Source organism: Alosa sapidissima, chromosome 3, assembly GCF_018492685.1.
Source record: "Alosa sapidissima isolate fAloSap1 chromosome 3, fAloSap1.pri, whole genome shotgun sequence".
Classification (NCBI taxonomy): Eukaryota; Metazoa; Chordata; class Actinopteri; order Clupeiformes; family Clupeidae; genus Alosa; species Alosa sapidissima.
This window is the reverse complement of record NC_055959.1, coordinates 18806693-18824130: the sequence shown is the minus strand read 5'-3', so window position 1 is coordinate 18824130 and position 17438 is coordinate 18806693. Positions and strand designations below refer to the sequence as shown.

General features: G+C 40.4%; 2 protein-coding genes across 4 annotated transcripts; both read left to right on the top strand.

Moving 5' to 3' along the window:
- Positions 1-512: 512 nt before the first annotated feature.
- On the top strand, positions 513-4562 carry rusf1 (RUS family member 1). Of its 3 annotated transcripts, none has more exons than XM_042087191.1 (15): positions 513-591; positions 942-1100; positions 1254-1331; positions 1416-1530; positions 1626-1671; positions 1805-1837; positions 2025-2130; positions 2263-2364; positions 2539-2609; positions 2693-2877; positions 3039-3096; positions 3200-3264; positions 3370-3516; positions 4008-4073; positions 4171-4562. In XM_042087191.1, exons 2-15 carry the CDS (start codon positions 948-950, stop codon positions 4254-4256), a joined length of 1311 nt encoding a protein of 436 aa, XP_041943125.1. In that variant the 5' UTR covers positions 513-591; positions 942-947; the 3' UTR covers positions 4257-4562. The 3 variants fall into 3 exon arrangements, with proteins under 3 accessions (XP_041943125.1, XP_041943127.1, XP_041943126.1); XM_042087193.1 differs by having other exon boundaries at positions 577-595; XM_042087192.1 differs by lacking the exon at positions 513-591 and adding an exon at positions 638-818.
- A 639-nt stretch (positions 4563-5201) lies between these two features.
- On the top strand, positions 5202-9758 carry zgc:163143 (uncharacterized protein LOC795946 homolog). The gene is made up of 12 exons (XM_042087190.1): positions 5202-5360; positions 5817-6024; positions 6127-6159; positions 6283-6668; positions 6779-6875; positions 7066-7101; positions 7207-7260; positions 7523-7756; positions 7851-7972; positions 8545-8710; positions 8915-9005; positions 9197-9758. The coding sequence occupies exons 1-12, from the start codon at positions 5296-5298 to the stop codon at positions 9301-9303; spliced, it is 1599 nt and encodes a 532-aa protein (XP_041943124.1). The 5' UTR covers positions 5202-5295; the 3' UTR covers positions 9304-9758.
- Positions 9759-17438: the final 7680 nt, after the last annotated feature.

The following is a 17438-nucleotide window of genomic DNA, read 5'->3' as shown; positions in this document are numbered from 1 at the left end:
AATGATCCTACACTTCCAATTTCGTGCAGTTTTGACTATGTTAGGTCACAGATACCTGCAATTACAACATCTCATTTTTACTTTTTTGTGTTTAACTAGGTGGCGCTATACATGAAATGAGTGGTTATGGAATGGGTTGACATGGCCCCTTGAGATCAACAACAACAACAAAAAAAGGTCCTCCTGAACCTTACGGTTCTCGAGATATTCACAGAAAACTGTGTCTGCCCTACCCTCCTTTCGGAGGGGCTACAGATCAAAACGAAATACGATGGTTCCATGCTATCCATATGGGGTTACATGCCCATCAAGTTTCATCTACCCCGGTCTTTCAGTGTCCCGGGAATCCTTGACGGAAATTTGGAGACATGCGAAAAAGAAAAAAGAAAAAAGAAAAAAAAAATCTGACTAAACCTATAATAATAACATGTCCTGCCATGTGATGCTCAGGTGCTGTGTTGTGAAGAATGAACACACACACACACACACGGGGTGTTAACACTCTTATCGGAAAAGCACACCAATGAAAATGCTTCACATTATCAGCTGACGTGGCGGTTCAAGTCAAACACGGAAGAGCTGCGGTGCATTGTAAGTATGTGTACATGGTATAATGCTCATTTGTACAATAACATACAGTACATACTACATATAGGCCTGGTTGGATCTCAGTTGTCCGTTTTATCCAAAATAGCTTCGACGTAGAATTGCATATATTTGGATAGTGCCGTGTTTGTGCATGCTGTAAGTTGGAATGTGTAGGATAGATATGAATTAATGGCAGTTAATTCGCTAGGCTATACGCTTATACGCTGTTGGTAAGATGATTGGTAGATGCCGCCCATTACACCAGTTTTGTCGACCACTGCATGTGGTGCAATTGCATCTTCATGCCACCCTGCTGCCACATTCTAAAAATGGTCTTCAAATGACCACTGCAGAATCAGATGGAACCGGTGGAAGAAGCAGTGCTTGCAACAGAGAGGTATGGCTCTCAAGAAACGTGGAAGTACCATCGACTGCGGGATGGTACGATGAAGAGAGAGAGACAAAGCGAAGGTAGCTTCAGCAGAGGGAGTTCTATCACTGGTGTTTTCAAAGTGAGTAGTCTCGTTTTGTCTCACTTTGTCTCGTTTTGTCTTCACTACCTCCGTTCATTTTATTTTAATCTTCTTCTCCTTCTCCTATATAACCTCGATCTCACGATTTAAACGAGTTTTAATGTGTCTCTCTGTTCACCATCATACAATCAGAGTGTTTTCCTGCCTCAAGGCTTCCCAGAGAGCGTCAGTGAGGATTATGTGCAGTATCAGATCTGGGACACTGTACAGGTGTGTATGAGTGCGTTGTTGTAATCAATGATGGAATACATGCCCAATTGCAGCTGTAATGTGTTTTCTTATTTACCACCACAGGCCTTTTCCAGCTCCCTTTCCGGCACCCTAGCCACCCAGGCATCCTTAAAGGGTGTAGGGGTTGGAAACCAAGAAGCAACTGTTGCTGCTGCAACCATTACCTGGCTACTACGAGGTGAGCACATCCATCCTTTATGGTTACACATCCATCCATCCATGTATCCATCAGTCTTTTATGAATTTGGGTGCACTGATCTTGCCCTTCCCCAGATGGCACTGGGATGCTTGGGAGGATCTTGTTTGCATGGTTAAAAGGGTGAGCTTGGCCTTTATGTTTGCCATTCTTGGAGATTCTTTTGACCTTTAGTTTCTTTAGTTTTCTGAATGATTCTGAACTGGTACAAAATGTGATTGTTTTCTTCTTTCAATCTGTGCTTCTTTGCTTTCAGGAGCAAGCTGGATTCCGAGGCCAAGAAATGGAGGTTGGTCTCTTATGAAAGTAGCTGCTGACATGATGAATAGTATTTTATATGATCACTTAATTTTTTGAAAGAAAAAAGGCTGCAATTACTGTATGTATTTCTTTTTTATCATCTTTTGTTTTGGACACATACCTGTATGGGGATTATTCATCTTGTACTGCATGTCCTCCTTCCCACTTTCTCCCAGGCTCTTTGCTGATATTCTGAACGATATTGCCATGTTTATTGAGATCTTGGCCCCGTACTATCCCCCTTTCTTCACGCTCATCGTCTGCATAGCCGGGGTGTTTAAGGTACACCGTACACCATCATGCCTTACCACTAGTGTAACAAAACTAGTCATCATGGTTGTTTCTTTGTTATGCAAGCCTAACCATTTCTTCACTACCTCCATTCATTTTGTTTCAATCTTCTTCTCCTTCCAGTCAATAGTAGGTGTGGCTGGCGGAGCCACCCGAGCTGCTCTAACGGTCCACCAGGCTCGGAGAAACAACATGGCTGACATCTCAGCAAAAGATGGAAGTCAGGTGAGCATTCGCTTTAAAGGAGCCCTGGTCTGGTGTCATATTTGTAACCACAGAGAAACAGCTGAAACTGGATTTGTTATTCTCCTTTGTTGTAGTAATATGAGCATAAAATGGTTTTAATGCTTGTCTCGTTGCAATGGATGAGCTTGATCTCTTTTTGTCTGTCTGTTTTAGGAGACCTTGGTGAATTTAGCTGGTCTACTGGTTAGCCTTGTTCTTATTCCTCTTGTGACAGACAATCCAGGGTAAGTGATTAAGAAGAAAAGATATTTATGTTTTTATATCTTAGGCTCACAGTTAATGTTTTTTTATTATTATTATTCCATAGGTTGACATTTGTCCTTTTCTTCCTGTTCACAACCCTACACCTTTTCGCCAATTACAAAGCTGTACGCTCTGTTGTCATGGAAACCCTTAATGAGGCCAGACTGTCCATTGTACTTCACCAATATTTGACTGATGGGAGGGTCCTCAGTCCACTGGAGGCCAACCAAAGAGAGCCTGTATTTCTGGGTGTGTGTGAATTTTGGCTTGAAGAGACAATGCTAGGGCCAGGGCTACTCAAGTTACTCAAAACAGCCAGACTGAAATGTATAAAAGGTTTACAAAACTCATTCCTTTCGCAATATCACACTAAACTGTACACCATTCTGTGAATACTTTCTTTCCTTTAGAGCTGTGGAAGGAAGTGCCTATAAAGCTAGGAGTGAGTCTTAAGGAAGTTGTCCAATCGTATGTGCACTCTTTTATATTTAAGATATGCTGAGCTGTTTGAAAACCACTGTCAGTGTGCACTGTTATGATACCATTTAAACCTTGTCTTCACACCATGTAGACCTCAGGACCTGCAGATGGCTTTGAAAAACAATCACAAGCCTTTCCTCATTGGTATCCAACAAGGTGTGTCTTCAACTCCAGTGCTCTCTCATCATCCTGATACAGATGTCTACGGCGTCTGTCTCCGTCTGTACAGTTGTCACTAACAATCTGTTTTTTTTCCACAAGGATGTGTTTGTGTGTGTTTGGCAAGTGATGCATCAGTTGATGAGGAGATTGAGGCGGCCTGCCAAGCAGTGTGTCTCAGCACAGTGTTGACAGCCTCCCCTCCACCACAGGAAGCACTCAAGCAATTGTCAGCGTCAAAGAGTCAAGGTCAGAATTCACAGAGCAGAAGCCAAAGTATCCAATTGGACCATAGACATATTTATATTTATATAGTGTATGACAGAACAAGGAGTTGTGAGGAACAGCAATGTTTTCCTCTTTTATAAATTCAGTCTAAAATCTTGAGTCTATTCTAAATTATGAAGTCTAAATTACCCCCCCCCCCTTCTCCTGTTTGAACAAAGGATGAATGTTTGTCATTATCATCATCATGTTGCAGGGGACAAAATATAAATTACAACTATGTCCCTACACATTTGCTAATGCTAGTTTTCACTTTAATTTCACATGCCCACATTTGATCCTCAATGTACAAAAGAGGCATAAGAAAAGAATCTTGAGGTTGAGTCTTTGTTCATTAACTGATGTGTTTCAGTTCTATTGTACACAAAATATGACAAATATTTGTTGAAAGAAAAAAAAAAGTGTAAAGTCATAAATGACACTTTATTTATTATTCTTTTATTTGTTTTATACAGACCCATGGATTTTGGTGTCTGACAGTTACAAGTTCATGGAGAAGATGTTTCAGCCTTTCCTCAAAGGTAGGTTGATGTTGAAAGAAACATGCTTGTGTCACACAAACTTACTTACTTACTTACTTATCTTTTTAATGTCATTGTATTCTCTATCCATTTGCAGACTTGAAAGAGACCAGATGGCACACAGACAGAACTCTTCTGGATTGGAATGAGTGGAGAGTAGACTGGAGAAAAAAGATGAGCTGAATCAGACGTCTCAGACAGAGAGAAAAGACAGTAGAGAAACAAGATGGATGAATATTTTTTTGCAGTACAAAGACATGTTGTCAGTCCAGTAAAGGCCAACTGGGCGTAAATATTGGATTGATCAGATGGCTATGGATCCATTTCGGTTTTTAAAACTATACAATAATTGTTTGTCTAATCTGTGGTGTGTATTCAAAGAAGTAAATGGCAATGCTACATTTGTGGTCAATGGATATTATGATTATCATACCCTTGTCATTTCTTAATTCATAGCTGATTTCTAATAAATCTGTTGACTTCTAATGAGTCATTTGACTTTTTGACTGAATTAAATGTGTCATTCTGAATAGAGGCATCATAAATATTTTTAAGGAAGCCTATGTGTGAAGCACATGTTAAAGGACTCTTGTCCGAGACAGCGGCAGGCAAGATGAGCAGTATTGAATTGGCTAATACAATAGAAATGGGTATGTTTCCATTCCATGTTATCTTGTTTGTGTAGGTAGATTGATAGATAGATACTTTATTCATCCCGAGGGCTTGATATTCCAGTTGGAACACTGATGGTTGTCCTTGCCCTGATGAAGGCCTGCACCTAGAGGCTGAAACATGTTGTGCAATACTTGTTTTTAGAGTTCTATGATGAACTAGCTTATTTATTAAAGCTATTTTAATATTAAGAATGGGCCTTGGTCCGACCACTTTTTTGAAAGCTACATGTTTTTTCTACCATACAGCACCTTTGCACTACTAGATTTATTTATCGATGTCAATGTCAATTAATTTATATAGCACATTTAAAAAAACAACAGTTGACCAAAGTGCTGTGAATAGCCCTCCAGTTAAAACTTTATATTCTTAGCGCAGTCCAGTAGGGGGCACTAATACAAAAATAAACGAATGCCCGAAAAAGAAGAAGGTGGTACGCTGCGTCATCATTGTTCGCCAGTGTTTTGTTTGATGGCCACAGCAGCACAGCAATCCAAAAATAATTTTGTGCTTTTACTCTTCAAGACATCTGTTTTTGGATGCCTTAAACATGCCAGTATCTTGCATTGCATACAACTGTCGTAGTAAAAGGGAAAAGGGCGTGGGATTTCACAGGTAAATTGATATCAGACCAGTGAGTTAGCTTCTTGGCATATTTGTTAAAGTTAGAAAGCCTAAAAGCTAAATTAGCCTTTCAACCCATTTCAGATTGTTGCAGTTATTTTTGCAACAATCTGAAATGGGTTGGACTCTTAGGAGAAATGTGAAACGTTGACTAGGTTAACATTACGGTTTATACTGTCCTGAACATTTCTGAAAAGCTTCCTGAGGTTTATCTGTTTTTCTTATGTAGGTAGCAAACCTGGCTCATTTCTAACCCTATTATACTTGCTGGCCTGTTAGATATGATCTTCAGCCAATCACAATCAAGGATCAGAACTATCAGTTTTAGAAATGATCTATGTTCATTATGTAACTGATAACTCAGTTATTGCTGCAATGAAGGGAAAGTCTCCAAATTTCAAGTTAGGCTAAGTGGTTGTTGAAATGGATTGTTTACCATATTCACAGGTTTCCGCATGAAAACCCTAAACTTCTCAAGTTATGGATTGCCAAACTTAAATGGAAGGACTGGACTCCAAGTCCAAATACAATGATCTGTTCCAAACACTTTGAGGCAAAAGACGTGGATGTGACTGGATTTAGACCACGCTTAAGACCAGGAGCCGTGCCCACCATCTTCGACTTTCCTGAGTCCATCGCCATCAAGCCAAGAAAAGTTGGTATTTCCTCTAATGGTAGCACATGGCAAAATATCATCTCTATTAGTAAAGTGTGTGCTACTCAAATGCAAAAACACATTTTGTGTGTTGTTTTCCAGGTATTAATCAACCCACGCAGTAAACGAGCTACAGTAAGATTCTGGGCATGTCTGTAGTTGATCATTATTATCTAATTATTGTTGGTAAGTCAAAATGAATAGTTTATGAATAGTTTAAATGCAGTATTTAATGTTACCTCTAATCTCTTTATGGAGACTGACCCCGGGCTCCTCACGTCTCTGGAGTATCTGCCAGTGTGGCGAAGGAAGAAACATCTGCAACAGACCCCAAGAGATGTCAAACAAAGTTTCCATGCTCAGCCTCAACCCCAGGCACAGAAGCAGCCCTCAGAGGCACAGAAGCAGCCAGCAGAGGCACATAAGCAGCCAGCAGAGGCACATAAGCAGCCCTCAGAGGCACATAAGCAGCCCTCAGAGGCACAGAAGCAGCCAGCAGAGGCACAGAAGCAGCCAGCAGAGGCACATAAGCAGCCCTCAAAAGCACAGAAGCAGCCCTCAAAGGCACAGAAGCAGCCAGCAGAGGCACAGAAGCAGAAGCAGCCAGCAGAGGCACAGAAGCAGCCCGCAGCACCTGTGGCTGAGTGAGTAGTATATAAGGCATGCAACATCTCAGTCATTCGGGAGAATTTTTTCTCCTGTATTTCTGTATTCTAAAGACTGTCATTTCCTTTTTTGTTTGACTTGAAATCAGGGCTTCTATAGTGATCTGGCCCATTGTAGGGGATGCATCCATGTTCAGGAGACGAAGTTTGCCAAGTTTCTTCCACAGCCACTACTGTCGTCCACAGGTGCACTTTCTTCCTGGCATACTCATTCATTTTGTATGATCACTGACATATTTTGTTTGGGTTAGAAGTTTATTTATATACAACCAACATATTGAACATAATATAGGTTATAGCTAGTAGTGTGGAAAAAAACATTAAAAAAGCACGTTTTCATCATGTTCCTTTATTTTTTTATAATGTTTTATTCCAGTCTTTTCACTGGCCTGGTGATGCTGAAGCGAATTTTGTAAGTGGCACTTTTTATCTGATTCAACATATTACAAATAAATACAACATCAACATCAACATTTGAATGTAAAGTATTTTAACCCATAATTGCTGTGTTAACCAGGAGCCTTCGCTGACTGAGAAGAATGTAGTGTCAACAATCCCACATGTTATAAAGGTACAATATGGTACATCTTACCACATGGAAGGGAGCCCTTGTAATTCAGTGATGACATGTGAGGAAAGGTTTTATTCTCAGGCCTGTAATGTGGCATGGACATGCTAATACCTTGAAGAATCCCAAAGTTTTGGCAACCTGCTAATTAGTGTCACAATAATGTAAATATTTTTTAGACCCTAAAGTTAAACGGAATGCATTTAAGATTCGGTCATAATTTCTCTCTTTTTTTTTCACTTCTCAATAACAACTCTGTCCTCAGGTCACCGGGAGATGGCAGTGGCTTGGCTTGGATTTCAGAGGCCCATTACCACAGACCATGAATGGTGACCGGTTTCTATTGACCGTAACTGACTATCACTCCAAGTGGGTTGAAGCTTTTCCTGTGACGGCCATGGTCAGTCATGAGGCGGCTGGAATCCTGTGTGATCTCTTTGCTCAGTTTGGCTACCCGTTCGGTGTTCTCTCGCGCCTCAGTAGAGACTCCATAAGAAAAGTGAGTAAATCTGACACACCCCTGTTTGGTAACTTGAAGGCATAGCACTGCAGATATCCCACTGACCCTAGCGGTTGAACTTTGCTCTTTTCAGTTAAACGTTATGATCCGCTATCAGTTGAAGAAGAAGAGGGGGCTGCAATACGACAGTGATTTAATTGTGCACCACCGTCAAACAGCATACCTGGATCCTGTCACAGAATCGCGCATCAGCAGGTAAAAGAGACAAAAGCGTAAAAGCGTCCAGAAGATTGATTCTACCCATAGTGCTGTCAGAATTGTACTTCATCCAGGAGGCAGCAAATTACAGTCTTCTTTCCAGTAATGCACCATATTACAATAATGTCTGAAAATGCTTCCATATTTGGTTATAACCTCCTTACAACAGTTTGCGCTATATACAATCAGTTGTTTCCATGGTCATGGAAATCCTGGAAAAGTAATTTAATTTCTTGTATGTAGAACTAATACATTTAATTGTGTTTGTACTGTTCCTTTGGTTGTGCAAATGTCTGCAGTGTGATACACTTTCCAATTGAAGTGACATAGCCAACTTAAACTATTAGAAAATGAATGTTTCCATTGTTTTCATTCAAGTTTTAGCCATTACTTCTGCAGTAAAGTATGCAATTTTTTGTACTTTATGAAATGTAATTTATGTTCCTAGAAGTGTTTAAATGAATGGGCTGTCTGGATTTTCTTTCTGTGAAGGTAAAGAATTTTTCATCTAAATGAAAACAGACATGTTCACTTTGGCTCAAGAATATGACTTAATGTTTCTTTAACAGCATGGTGTCTGAACTCGTAAAGGAACACCCTGATACCTGGAATGTGTACCTGCCTGGTGGTGTTCTTCGCTTGTGTTGCAGTGAGCATCCCACTATTGGAAAGAGTCCCTTTGCCCGCATGTACCTCAAAGAACCCCAACCAGTCACCACACCCAGAGACTTACCGGTAAGAGAGTAGTAGTGAGACAAAAATCCTACTAATGATTCAGCCACAGCAGGAATTTTTGTGTCTGGAGTCTGTCTCCTGAAGTCTGCCTGTTTTAATCTAGAATAAAAACTAGTGTTCTAGTGTGTAATTGAAGGCCTCCTAACTGTGTCAGAGTATCGTAAGGTTAGGTTGTAGCTGATGTATGTCATTGTTTTTCCAAAGTTTTCTCCAGCCGTCGTTGAAGATAGCTCCTTTGTGGTTGACTTGTCAGAAAAGTCAGACGACAACCAACAGCAGAGTGCAGCATCTCAATGTGAGTTACATGTTCATCTGGGAAGATATACATAATCTGTTGTTTTTTGGCGTAAACAAAATAAGAGCAACATTAATCAGAGATTCAGGAGAAAATATTTGAGTATAATTTTCACCCTTAAAGCAGTTTTCATAATGACATTCTTAAGTGTTCCTTTACACCATTAACTTAATGTGCTGTACTTGTTTTAGTGACTGATACAGTGGGATCTGAGGAGGTGGCTGGAGGCACACCTTTAAATGGAGAAGGGTGCACAAATGGAGAAGGCTGTTCAAATGGAGAGGAGCAGTCAAGATGACAGACAATATTGTGCATGACAATCTTAACACTCACTCCACATCCATATTTGTGTGATAGCGGCTTTCTAGTTACAGATGCCTTCCCAGAGACTCTTAGTCACAGAAATTTCCATTTTAAGTTAGCTTGCTGGTGTAGGAGAAAGGAGAAAGCCTGCTCTTACAATTTTGCCTGTTTAATACATTAATTGAATGAGATACATGAGAGGGCTGATAGAATATTGACGCTATTGAGGCTTCCCTTCTCATTTCATGTTGCTGAACTTCTTTGTTGAAGCTATTGCAGAGGTTGTTTTCTGTTTCGTGGCTCAACAGTCAAAAACACCTTGCTGAATATAATGTTGAGTTACTGAATGCAAATCGGAGCATTCTAAGGGTTTTACATTCTATGGAATGTCACATGCTGTTGTATTTGTATACTGTATTTCGTAAAGTAAAATATCTAAACAGAAATATATTGAGCTTTGTGACATGGTGAATTATCTTGCTGGAAGTAGCCATCAGAGAATGGGTACACTCACTGTGGTTATAAAGGGATGGACTTGGTCAGCAACAATACTCAGATAGACTGTGGCATTTAATCGATGCTGAATTGGTACTAAGTGGCCCAAAGTGTGCCAAGAATATATCTCCATACTATTACACCACTACCACCAGTTTGAATAGTTGATACAAGCAGGATTCTTACGCAGTAAGGAATTTTATTTCAGTACAGTACAGGGGCATCTCAAAACATTTGAATATTGTGGAAAAGTTAATTTTTTCACATAATTTATTTCAAAAAGTGAATCTTTCATATATTCTCAATTCATTGCACATAAAGTGAAATATGTCATTTTCAGTCAGTCAGAAGTCATTGAGAAAGCTGAAGACCGTTTGGTTGTGGATTAATTGCTCACCAACCAACAACTCTATGGAGAGTTGAATGTATAGTGTAGCTGGAAAACTCTCACAAGAATAGAATTTCCTCCCACCACCAATGAAGAACACTGTAACAGACCAGACTGCAGTGCTGTCGGAAGTCATGAACGGCATAGTCAAAATGAAACTTGCTGACAAAAAATTGGCTCATGACAATTCTCTTATACTCCATCAAGACATTAATCATCCTTATTTATGTATTAGAAGGGGACTGTTGCAGCCAAGCTTGAATACAAGACATTGAAATAGGATGCTACTCACGAGTATGTCTGAAGGAACACTGATCTGTAATCCCATTGTCCTCATCCTTCTCTTCCCAGAAGCATTCAGGAAACATTTAAGATCCTCTACTTCAAGCAAAATGTTCACTGCACAAAAAAACATTATGTCAGAAAAACCTAGCCTGGGTGAACCCAGACGGACCTGTTAGCAAATTTGAATTTGCTTTGCAGGTCAGACTGGAAAGAATCCCATTGACAACCGTCAAGGAAGGAAGGAAGGTCAACAAGACACTTATGAATCAGTGTTCAATCAAGATCTGTGAGTTGAATTAACGTAATGAACAGCATACAAAAAATGATATCACTTAAAATATTATGATCATTATTATTACTTTATTAGGTTCTTATTATATTTTGATCATAAGAACTGCATAACAGACATAATTTTAAAATATTTTAAAGTTGCTTGACCCCGAGTTCCTGTTTGAGCGCCACCAAAACCTACGTCATGAGAAGCTGTGTGAAATTTAAACAATCTCGTGCATGGCAGAGGGGAGATGTTGGCACAGACATCATGAAATGATTTTCACAACTGATGGACAAGTGTGTACATGTGTATTAGAGTAAAACTACGAGTGTGGGTCATGGAGCATGTAAGTGAAATTGTAAATTGGTGTTGGTTTTTATTATATTAACAGAATTAATCAGCCAACATGGTAAATGGATGGATGGATGAGCTATGACAGGACAGCTAACATTAACTAGTCAATGTTGGATAACTTGAGTTTAGGCTATATACCAACAAACGTTGAATTCAGGAAATAACTTTCACTTATTCGTCATCTACTTTCACTTATTCGTCATCTACTTCCTGAATTTTTGGTCAACTATACCCGGGACACCGAAACACCGGGGCACATGAAATTTGGTGGGTATGTAGACCCCTAGACTTTTACGGAATCACTCATTTGTGATTTGCACCCCAACCCCCCGGTAAAAAATGAAAATGCAATATCATTCTGCTTTAATCGCCCCTCTCTTCAGTTAAGATGTTCAGAACTGCACCAAATTTTATGTGTATGATTAACCTGACATTCTCTGGGGGTATGCTAAGTTTCATAGAATTTCATCCATGGGGGGGGGGGGGTCTAAAAAAATGAAGTTATGTGTACATTTAGTGACTGTACACTCATTGGCCTGTAGATGGTGGTGCACACACATACACACGCACACAGGCACGTACATACTATCGGTATCGGCAATTAGAACGGCCGATACATAATTACAAATTCAGTAGGATTAAAGGAAAACTAAATATTCATCATCATTTGGCAGCATTTCCAGTATTGGCGTTACGTAGTCGTTTGTCCACCAGATGGCGCATCGTTGCAGTGAGACGTAATTTTGTTGGAAGTTAATCTAAAGTGGGTTGGAAAGACTCTTCAGGACAACACTGTAGTTTACCGCAGAGAACGTCTAATTAAGGGTAGGATGATTTTCACATGAAATGTAAGTCCCATTTCTTCTTGAAGCCGAAATAAATCTGAACATGCTTGGTTTTAACTGCAGGTACGTTAATCTTATACAAGTTGTATACCTATGACCTAGGTAAAATAATGTTAGGCCTACCGTTAGCATTAGGGTGACCACCCGTCCTGCGTAGCGCGTGCGCACACAGCGTTTGAAGCCATATTCATGCGTCCCGCAAATTGAGACTGTGTCACGCATAATCAATGCTTGCTCAAAAAAAATGTGGTCGCTCTATATCCTGCAGCCGGTTGCACGTAAGTTCCATCTTAGCTCAGTTCTAACGTAAACTGGCACGTTGAAGTTTACCAGCTACTAAAACATAACTGTCAACACTCCAACACTGACCATTTCAACAAAAAAAATGGTCCTCCTAAACCTTACGGTTCTCGAGATATTCACAGAAAACTGTGTCTGCCTATACCCTCCTTTCGGTGGGTATAGGCAGACGCCTCCGGCCTCGTGGCTACGGCCGAACAACACCCGTGGAAATATCCATGACCAACCCCACTCTCACTCGTGCTATATTGCTTAAATATGGTTTGCCATGTTTTGAACGAAGGGTTCATGAAGTATTCCACCAAGATGAATGGGTAGGGAGATAGGCGCAGAACCTAGAATTTATAATTCAATTTAATCATAGTATTTATTTGTCTCGCGAACCGTTCACCAAATGGCTAACATCGTTTACAAGCTGAGAAAAAGCTCTTTCATGTGATGTGATACTTGTGATGTCTGTATGATGAGTAGGCTACTTCGCAAGTACTGTAGTTAAACTGAGAAGAATGGGTAAATCTGGACACACTTTCTTTCTTGCCATGCGCTGTCACTTTCTCCACTGCATAAAAGACTACATTAATTTGCGCTGTGAATGCGAAGATTATTTTGTCAGGCCATAGGCTAATAAAATACGCTATTAGTCGGACGCAAACCCTGGGCATGACCTCTCTTCTTGATAGCTGTTGAAAACTGCGTGGAAATGACAGGGATTGTTTTGTTTGTTAATAAATAAATAAATGTAAAACTGATACCTGATAGCTACCTGATTCTGCTTTCCTCAAATACAATATAGCCTACAGGTGTACATGACCTTTCATCAGTCCAGTTGCAATGGATGAACTGTGATGAACTGCCCTACTTGTGATTGTTTAGAGAGAGTTTAGAGGGTTTAGAGGGTTTTATAACAATGTTTCAATTTTTTTTGGCTAGTGCTACAAATCTATTCACCTTTGCAGCGCCAGCAGGCTACTTGCTGTGCGGCCCGCACACACACAGGCATGCCAAACAAGCATACACACAAGTTTCAAGAGTGGGGGTGGAGTAGAAGATGGATACAAATTGAGTAGTGTGATTTATGTTCGCGGAATAGATGTACAGGACTGAGCGGTGGTCATATTTTGTACCGCTATGCGGTACATCTGGTTTAAGAAGCTATCAGTGAAATGGTCTATTAACCAGTAAGGTGAACCCGGAAATGTTGAATTGGCCTACGTCAAAGTGTTATGTTAGAAATGTACAGTATAGGTCCCAAGCAACTGTCAGATGCTAACTTTCATTTGTTGGACAATTTGCATGATGGCCGATCTTTTTGATATTGGAGTAGTTTTAGGGGTTAATGAGGATGCTTAGCTTACATTTCTGACATTTTCAAACCTCAAAATACATGGCTAGGTCACATTTCAATTCCTGGCAGGATTATTTTGATGAGGTTTTGGGTAATTCAGGTATTTGAGAACACTGTGAGTATGAACACAGACCATTCACACACAGGCCATCTATCTGCTATCAGCTATCTGTGGTGTATTTGTTAGGGAACTTACAAGTGGGTTCATCCCTGTCTGTCACTGTTGTGCCTCTGACCAAGGTACTTAACCTTAAGGTAGGCCTACTCTCTGTAAATCACTGGATAATATGCCAATGAAATGCATGAAAAATAAAAAGATGAGCAAGCTAGAGTAAAAACATTTTGTCTAAATAACATATTTTAAAAAAGAGAAAAAGGAGTATAATACAAACACATTATAATAACAGTTAGAACACAACCTGGAACAAGATTTAAACACAAAATTATCAACAACAAAAAAAGATAATATGTGCACTAGTTACATAACATGTAACATCTTGACCAGGACTCCCTGGATCTTGACCAGGACTCCCTGGCAGAAGAGACATTGTGTCTCAATGGGACCTTCCTGGTAAAATAAAGGTTTAAATAAAAAATGTAATAACTGGAAAACTTTAGTCAAAGATCCTTTAGAACTTTAGCCTCCTCAACCATCTCTGCTTTAGTCAAGAAAGAGTGTCTTGCAGGTATGAGCTATCAACATGATTTGTGACCTAAGACAGAAGCTGATAGAGCACCATAGGTCGCAGTGATGAGTGAAGTCTCATTACATGTATGGCTGTAATTCTGAACTCTTCACTTCTTTCAAGCAGAGTAGCTATGCCTTTGGATCCAGATATCAAGTCATTGTCCTTTGCCATTACAGGACACAAATAGGCATTTCTTCCCTGACATGTCATCCTGATCAAACTGTTATTTGCAATTAAATTATTGAATTTCCTTCAATCTACTCAAGCCATCTCTGTATGGTTAGATAATGCTTCACTTACAAAATAGTTTCAAATTACTGCAACTATTTAATTAGTTATCACAACAACAGCAACAACAACAACAGTGAACCAAAGCAGCAAACACAAAATCACCAATCAACCCAGCCCTTGTGCACAAGAAGTAGGCTTTGCTACTAAATCTACCCACATTAGTAACATATCCAGGGTTCCCACGGGTCATGGAATTTCTGGAATATCATGGAATTTTTGAAAGTCTATTCCAGACATGGAAAGTCAGGGAATTTTATCATTTTTGGGCCAAAGCCATGGAATACAGTAATTTCCTGTGTATTAGCTGCATTGTGTATACACTGCAGGACAGTGTTTTATGTAAGTTTAAAAAAACAAAACCATATTAATACCTATTAACTGCCCCCATGTATTACCCTCATAGCTGAAGAAATTTTACAAAATCAATGTATAAACATCGGCTAATAGCTGGGAAATTACGGTATCAGGGAATTTTGTTGTAGCAGTTTAACATTTGCTTGCCAAAATGCATACATACAAATATATATCCATGCAGAATTGGTGTACCGTATTTTCCGGACTATCGCTCCTGAGTATAAGTCGCATCAGTCAAAAAATGCGTCATGAACAGGAAAAAAACATATATAAGTCGCACCGGACTATAAGTCGCATTTATTTAGAAATGTATTTCACAAAATCCAAAACCAAAAACAGAGACTATGTAACTGGATTATTGAGCCAAAAAAGATTAGCCTTAACATTAGGAAGACGAAGGAGTGAAGGCAGCCAAGAGGAGGGCAAGAAGGTAATTGCAAAGCAAAAGATTCACTGAAAGAAAATGCCATGTGGTACACCAAAATGTATCTAAAATGTGGTGAATACAATGCAATCAAGCATTTTGGGCGATGTGGTCACAAGCAGCAGATTAAATGCTCACGAGAGAGAAAAAGATTCAGTTTTAGACGAGACTGAAGCAAGCCAGGCGATAGGCCTATAGGCCCGACAGTAATTGTAAAGCAATTTACAAAAGATTCACTGAACAAAAATGCTGATATGATACATGAAAATTTAGCTAAAAATGTGGAGAATGCAATGTAATCAAGCAATTTGGGCGATGTGGAGTCACAAGCTGGCAGCAGATTAAATGCTCACGATAGAGAAAAAGACGGTTTTAAAAGGACATGACCGAAGCTGAGGCAAGCCAGGCAAAAGGCCTATAGGCCCGACGGTAATTGTAAAGCAATTTACAAAAGATTCACTGAACAAAAATGCTGATGTGGTACATGCACATTTAGCTAAAAATGTGGAGAATGCAATGCAATCAAGCATTTTGGACGATGTGGAGAGACAAGCCGGCAGCAGATTAAATTCTTGAGAGAGAAAAAGATGCAGTTTTAAAAGGATGTGCAGACCGAAGCTGCAGCAAGCAGGTGATATTTAGAAATTTATTTCACAGAATCCAAGACTAAGAACAGACAGACTATGTAACTGGACACATTGAGGCCATTCACTATGACACCAAGAAAACCCTGAGATTAGCTTGTGACGCATCCCCTTATGGGATAGGTGCGGTCATGTCACACATAATGGAAAATGGGAACGAGAAACCCATCGCCTTTGCATCTCGCACGCTGACAGGGGCAGAAAGTAACTATAGTCAGATAGAGAAGGAGGCTTTGGCCATAATATTTGGCGTGACCAAATTTCATAAGTACTTGTATGGCCGCAAGTTCAGTTTAATAACTGACCATAAACCCCTCCTTGCCATCTTAGGACCCAAGTCTGAAATCCCCACACTAGCCGCTTTGCGAATGCAGCGATGGGCCCTGAGACTGATGGCTTATGACTACAGTATAGAGTACAGGACTACAGTATAGAGTACAGGACTACAGTATAGAGTACAGGACGTCAGCGGAAAATGCAAACGCAGATGCATTATCTAGACTGCCAGGGAAGGAAAAGGATAATACAGCAGAGGAGAGTAGGATCTTTTATTTCTCCTTAGTAGATGAGCTCCCCGTGCAGGCTACAGAGATTGCACAGAGCACTCTAAAGGACCCAGTCCTATGCAAGGTACTGGAGCTGACTCGGTCCGGTTGGCCAAGTTCTATCAAGGATGACACACTGAAACCATACTTCACCCGAAGGAATGAACTGTCTGTGGAACAAGGATGCATTCTGTGGGGAATTCGAGTGATCATCCCGCCAGCAAACCGAGAACGACTACTGCATGACCTACACCAAGGGCACCCTGGAGGGTGCAAGATGAAGAACTTAGCCAGGAGCTACTTGTGGTGGCCCCAGCTAGACAGTGAGATAGAACATTCAGTACAGCAATGTGATGCTTGTCAGAGTGTGAGGAAACTACCAGCAGCAGCACCACTACACTGTTGGCAGTGGCCTGCTAGGGTGTGGCAGAGGCTACATATTGACTTTGCAGAGAAGGATCAGCACCCCTTCCTAGTGTTAGTGGACACTCATTTGAAATGGCTTGAGGTAATTCCCATGGCAACAACCACAGCCGCAAAAACGATTGAGGTGCTGCGGAACATCTTTTCTTCCTACGGTCTCCCCGAGGAGATTGTTTCCGAACACGGTCCACAATTTACCTCGCAGGAGTACAAAACATTCCTGCAAAGCAACGGCATAAAGCAGACCTTGGTACCAGCATACCATCCCGCTTCTAATGGAGCAGAGCGAGCAGTCCAAACAGTGAAAGCATCACTGCTGAAACAAGTGCTCGATGAGAAGAAACATAATTGTCACTATAACAATGCAGCACCGGCTAGCCAACTTCCTGTTGGCCTACAGGAGTACACCACACAGCGTTACTGGTTGTGCACCAGCTGAACTGTTCCTCAAACGTCAGATCAGGACCAGGTTCA

Coding starts and splice junctions, on each gene's coding strand:
- rusf1 (XM_042087191.1), top strand. CDS start 948: ATGGAACCGGTGGAAGAAGCAGTGCTTGCAACAGAGAGGTATGGCTCT. Junction 1,531..1,625: donor CATTACCTGGCTACTACGAG/GTGAGCACATCC, acceptor GCCCTTCCCCAG/ATGGCACTGGGATGCTTGGG. Junction 2,365..2,538: donor CAGCAAAAGATGGAAGTCAG/GTGAGCATTCGC, acceptor TGTCTGTTTTAG/GAGACCTTGGTGAATTTAGC.
- zgc:163143 (XM_042087190.1), top strand. CDS start 5,296: ATGCCAGTATCTTGCATTGCATACAACTGTCGTAGTAAAAGGGAAAAG. Junction 5,361..5,816: donor AAGGGCGTGGGATTTCACAG/GTAAATTGATAT, acceptor CCATATTCACAG/GTTTCCGCATGAAAACCCTA. Junction 6,160..6,282: donor CACGCAGTAAACGAGCTACA/GTAAGATTCTGG, acceptor CTCTTTATGGAG/ACTGACCCCGGGCTCCTCAC.